Genomic DNA, 6027 nt, shown 5'->3' on the forward strand with positions numbered 1-6027 from the left:
GAGAGAGAGAGAGAGAGAGAGAGAGAGAGAGAGAGAGAGAGAGATTGGATGTTGGGGTGCTCCAGCGCGCCCGCCACCACTTGGCCCCGCGGGGAGCCCGGAAGGGGGCGCGAGGGGAGGAGGAGGGAGGAGGGGCCCCGCCGGCCGGGGGGCTCCCATGGGCCCCGCGCCACTCCCACTGCCCGATGAAGGGACGGGGTGGCTCTTTATTGATTGTATTAGGAAAAAGAGTTTCCCGGAGTAAACCATCATCTCATTCCAGACTGCCCGCCGCCCGTGGCCCCCCTGTGGGCCCCCCGCCGGCCGGGCGGCGCCCTGTTGCCTACGCTCCCTAGAGGCGCCACCGCTGGCGCTGCTGGGGCCGCGTCTTCAGACGAGGGGAATAAAGGAAGTCGGAACCCCTTTTCGATAAAGAAGGAATAACGATGTTATCTCCCTGGCGATGACGAATCCCTCCCCCCTCCACTCATCTCTTCTTCCTCCCCGCACTCCCGCACTCACCCGATAAATTAATCACGTGGAGGCAATGCGCCCGGAAGGCAGCGGGGCACTGAGTGTGTTGTCGTCCGGACACGGATCACGCGGCTCACACACCCCTTGCTGGCGGCTTTGTATACTGCCCTTGTATAACTCCGAGCTTCGAACAAGAGAGTGACTATAGTCCGTCCGTCGTACTCCATACTCTTTTTGTGTATGCAAGTATTATTTTTTAATTTTCTAAATCCGAATTTTTAAATGACAAGACAGCTTGTCACTCATAATCAAGTGCATGTCATGTTTAGTACATCATGTTTACAGTACACCACACCGCCAGAAATGGAGCGATACCGAAATTTGGGCGATATCGCAACGATATCGTTTAGATATCGCATGTCGTTTTTGTGCCCACTTTTGTGTCGATAGCGACACGAAAAGCGACACAAATGCGATATACGATATCGAAACGATATCGCCATTTCTGGCGGTGCAGGGACCGGGTCGCCCCACCTCCCCCTGTTCTTGCCTTATCCCTTTGGCATCGGCTTTCTTTACTCCTTCCCTTGCCCCCCTTGCCTTCTCTTACACGCTCTCTTCATCTGAAAAGTAGGGGGGAAAAATAGCCTACGCACCTTTCCTTGCTTTGTCCAACTGCCCCTCTTCAACTTGACGGAGCGCGTTGTAAGGCGCCAAGGCAGCAGGGCTCACTCCTCTTACCCTCAATCTCTTTTGTTCTCTCTCTCCGTCTCTCCCTCGCCTGCTCCTTTCTCGCTCAGATCGTATAGTTAGTGGAGCCCTTCAACGCCCCTCCGCGCCCCGCCACACCCCGCACAATCCGCAAATTGGAACTTTAGTTCTTGATTGCTGGCGTGCGTTTCACTGCGGCACGGCGTGCCATTTTAATTTAGACGTGGCGCTTTTCCTCGACGGGGAGCGGGCGCCTCTTCCACGCCCCTCCTCGCTTACCCCGTCACCTCACGGCGCCGTGACGGCGGCAGCAGAGCATTCGTCACGCCCCGTCACAAAACGTCGCGCGATAACGCACCACCGCCGGAGCGCCGCCTGTCTCTGGATCTTCCCCGCTCTCGCGAGGCGGAGAGGACAGACCTCTGGAGAGGAGAGCAGCAGTGGCATTTGCGTCTCCAAATTTCCCCTGCTCTTTTTCAAATTTAATGTTGTACTCTTCCTTCTTTATTGTGGGATTTTACAGTTGTGTGGCATTTGAGACACTTATGAAATGTGGCATACGAACTCGTCTTTCGTTAAAATGGTGCATTTTTACGTGTAGACTGCCTGCCTATTCTCTGATAATGAAAGCGCGACACAAATTATTTTGATTTGTTTCCCAGCTCAGCTTATTCAGGCTCTCCGGGAGTCGCTACCTGTTCTTATGTATGAAGGAGAAAAATAAGAAAAGAAAGGAAAGCGGGGAACAGAAAAGAATACTTTACTTACTAAAGATTGATGAAAATCACAACAGAGAGGAAGACTTTAATCGACCCGACTCTGGGAATGCTCGCTGGCAAGCGAAATTGCCGGGCGGCCGCCGCGCCGGGCTGGGCTGGTTCGGTACGGATACTACTTGAGTGATGGAGGAACAGCATTACCAGGCTTTGGTCTGGACAGTAGGCTGGTCCGGTGACAGAGCCTTACTGTAAACCACGCCTATTTATTGTAATTTTATTGTAAAAATTACTCCATGCTTTCAATTTAAAACTGTCATTTTGTCACCTAATGTAAAGCAACAACAATACAGTTTTAAATTCTCTGATCAGTTCCCGCCTCTACATCACACCGGTAGAGGGGGTAGAGGCTCGACCAATCAGAAATTTTTATGTTCTACCCGCTCTTCTTCTGCCTCCGTCAGCCGAAATACACTACAGCCTTTTAAACCGGTAAACCGGCCAAGAAGCGACGCGAGAGGGTGTAGTAAGGGTGCATCCTCCAAGTTGAGCCAGGAGCTCAGTGGGTCCAAGGTCACCACCGTTCTCTACCGGCTCTATCCACCTTGAGTGAGCCCACCTCGAGTGGGTCAAATTGACCTCAAAATGACATGCTCCATGTCAAATAACATCACTTTGATCTTTTTCTGCAGAAAACCTGTAAATACCACCCCTGCAGTTGGCCCTTGAGGTCCATGTATCAAGACTTTCAAACATTTTACCGCATTTTTAGCAAATTGCTATGCGCCAAAACTGACTTTGTGGGCCGGATAAACAGAGATCTCTTCCGGTGCCACAGACCAGCCTAAGGTCGCGACTAAAAACTCACAGGCAGCATAGGGATTCCAACGGCGCCCAATCGCGACCTTAGTCTAGTCGGACTCTACCACTCCAGACTCGAAAATTTTAGGGCGAGATTGGCCCCGGAAGTCGAAAGATCTAGGCCAGAGAACAAATATGAGAATTTAAAATCTCCACGTGTATGAGAAATCACGCACCCCTCCTTGGTTTTGTTTTTATTCTCGCGGCAGTTCATTTTCCAGACTACCTAACCTCTTTCGCATGTTATTGTATTTCAGCCCAAGGTGCTAGTGCCTAGTTGTCAACAAATTTAGTTTGTATGTGCTAATCGGTGACGTAGTGGAGTTGAAGCAGATCAAGCCATTGTTGTCTTTCAGTGTGAAACTAAAGAATCAAGGTTGTTCAAATGTGATGTGCGGTTTAAAAGTCAGCAGTCTATTTTGACAAGCATATAGAAGTCGACTTATGTTGATTGGAGACTATCTGTCCTCTCATTGCTGACTATTCTATTTCAGATGGAACTACAGTGTGACATTTGCTTTGCCGACTTCAACCTGGACCGTAACAGACCCAAAGTCTTACCCTGCGGACACACCATTTGCGCAGAATGTGTGGACAATCCAGGCTTGGGGAGAAAGTGCCCAACTTGCAGGAAGGTGAGTAAAATCAAAACAAGAAAACATTAAAACCACTAATTATTGTGAAATAGGTGTAATGTTACGAAAGGTAGCTTGCATAGGATTACTTTCGTAATATGCTATATTCACTTAAGGCTCCGATATGGGAAAGCGTGTGGGAGAGCGTAAAGCGTAAGCGTAAATCGTAGCGGCTGGGCGTAAATGAGTTGAGTGGGGGTACGCGCTCTAACCTCATCTTGGCTCATTTTCGGTTTTGACGAGTGTTGAAAAGCATTTTCTGGTGTTGTCATGCATTCGGACTACGCTGCGGTGATAATATTACTATTTTAAAGAAGATCTCATACAAAATTTGTGCCAATGCAAGGTTAGGTCGCTACCCGAGCGCTACGCTTTTACGCTTACGCCTACGCTCTCCCATACGCTTTCCCATATCGGAGCCTTAAGTGAATATAGCAATAATGCATGCAGGTAATTTGTAGTTTTTACTCCACGGTAAATCATTACCTTCATTAGTGTGTCGGGGAGAAAACCACAGTGAATCATAAAAGCCTGGAAACAGTTACTGAAAGCAGGTCATGTGACATTAATCTTCAATAACTTTTTGGTAAGGAAAAATTGTTGTTCAAAACTTGAGGCTATGTCACAGAAGTAATAAAATGTGATCTGCTATCTGATGTTCATGAGTTCTGTATCCGGCACTTTTTGTTTCTTTGAGTTGTTCTTCCCGAATCGCTAGAATGGTCTATAAAAAGTTGATAACCCTGTTTGACGTTTTAACCTAGCACTTTTGTACAGAATTTACTGGAAACAGCTGTAAAGCAGAAACTTGGTTACCGTGGCATATTCATTATCTGGCATGAGTAATATTATAACCATCTGCAAAAGATCTCGCAGTTTCAAGTTCTACCCTGCGCTGTTTTCTTACTAGGACCTGGAGGTCGACCAAGATGACCTCATAGACAACATCTACGTGATTCAGCTGATCGAGAACGACGGCGCTCCGCGCTGCAAGAAGCAGAGAACAGAGGAGACGAAGGTGCAGAAACTGAAGCGCAGCGTAGACGCGGCACGGCAGGTGGTGCAGCAGCTGCAGAAGGTGGTTCCTCTGGCGGTGGAGGCCCTGAACCGCCAGCTGGATACGTCGAACGAGCAGCTGCGCCAGATGGAGGAGGCGGTGCAGGAGCAGGTACGGCGGGAGGCGGCCGGCGATGATGGAGCCCCGCAGGACCTCGCGGACGACCACCTGCAGCTGGCGGTGCAGGTCGACGACAGCCTGCGCCTGCTCACCACCGCCGAGTGCAGCGTCTTATTGGCCGAGGAAGACGGAGCCACCTGGAGGACCCCCTTGCAGCTGGGAGGTGTCGGTGACATTTTTCGTGCTCTGTTGCTGCAGCTGCGGGCGAATGGCGAATTGGTGAAGGTAAGCTACCAATTAGACCTGGCAGGTGTATAGCTGTGGACAATCCCCTACTTCCCCTAATACCCTACTTTACTAATACTGACTCCAGGCTGACTCTCGCCGCGCACTGTTTTAGTTGTTCTGTACCGCATGCAAGGGTGCGGGCGTTTCTGCCAATCTCAGCTGCCCGCGGCCCCGTGCAAGAAGCCCGGCCGCGCTCCTTTTCAAAAATAACCTGTTCAAAACCGCGCCTTCTCGGTGCAGACGCGGGCGAATCCGTGCCTTTGCCGGTTTCGAGGGGTCGTCAAATCCGATATTCCCTCGTACACCGAGCTATATACACAGCTAAACCCTAGTCAAGGACTACTCCGGTAGAACCGAAAAGTAGCCACCACCGGCTCCCCAACGATGAGTGCGTGACTAGGACGTTCCCGATGAGTCTACGAGGCACCAGGCAGACGGGTCCCGGAGATGCACAGTGGCGGAGGCAGGACAAAGTAGTTCCCGATGTGTCCCCGCCCCGCCCCGCCCCGAGGTCCCCGGCTGGTACTCGAGGTCCTCGACGATGGGCAAGACGACGGGCTCGGTACCGTGACGTCCTCGGCGGGTCCCCAAGGTTCGTGGCTGGTAATAGGGGTCCCCGACGATTGGAGCGGATCCAGACGGCTCCCCGAGGTCCAAGCCGGTTACTCGAGGTCCCCGACGTCACGCCTCATTTCGGGCTATTTCCTGCGAGAACCCCAGCATCCTGCGGCCACACGTGTTCACGCTCCTACAAAAAAAAAATCGGTTTTGGGTTATTCTGTATATTTCTAGAGTTGTTTTTTTTTTATCAAATCTCTCATAATCCGATGTCTTTTTTCGACTTTCGACTACACCAACGGATTCCTCTCGCCCTCTTCTAACGATCGAGCTAACGATCCTAAGATTGATAGGGTTCCGAGGCCTCGTGGCTTGACTTATTTCCTAGGCTTCAAACCTTATTATCGATTTAAAAGGTCTTAACGAGATCACTCGTCCGAGTCGCTGCTCCCGCGTCTGCCGAAACGCATGCGAATCGCACGCGAAACGTACGCGAAACGCACGTGAAACGCACGTGAAGCGCACGTGAAACGCACGTGAAACGAACTGATTTGCCCGGGAAACGTCCGGGTGCCGGTCCGCGCGCGCCGAGGGGTGTGGAACTGGACACAATATGTGTACATCGGGAAAAACAATCAGAAACAATCATGAAACAATCACACACAATCACACACAATCCGAAACAATC

The 6027-nt window shown here is 50.8% G+C and overlaps 2 protein-coding genes across 4 annotated transcripts in view; one reads left to right on the top strand and one right to left on the bottom strand.

The window, feature by feature from the left end:
- The window catches only part of LOC113203695 (uncharacterized), a 115419-nt gene that overhangs the window by 94898 nt on the left and 14494 nt on the right, over positions 1–6027 (top strand). For 2 of the 3 annotated variants that reach the window (XM_052273627.1, XM_052273626.1), the window contains 2 exons: positions 3236–3376; positions 4287–4778. In XM_052273627.1, the coding sequence (XP_052129587.1) occupies positions 3236–3376; positions 4287–4778 (633 nt within the window). Of the gene's footprint in view, positions 1–2833; positions 3118–3235; positions 3377–4286; positions 4779–6027 lie in introns of those variants that run through there. The other variant, XM_026418489.2, reaches the window with a different exon arrangement.
- The window catches only part of LOC113203683 (uncharacterized), a 135318-nt gene that overhangs the window by 86056 nt on the left and 43235 nt on the right, over positions 1–6027 (bottom strand). The gene's annotated exons all lie outside the window — the stretch shown is intronic.

The sequence above is a fragment of the Frankliniella occidentalis genome, unplaced genomic scaffold (assembly GCF_000697945.3).
Source record: "Frankliniella occidentalis isolate FOCC.00 unplaced genomic scaffold, Focc_3.1 Scaffold289, whole genome shotgun sequence".
Taxonomy (NCBI): Eukaryota; Metazoa; Arthropoda; class Insecta; order Thysanoptera; family Thripidae; genus Frankliniella; species Frankliniella occidentalis.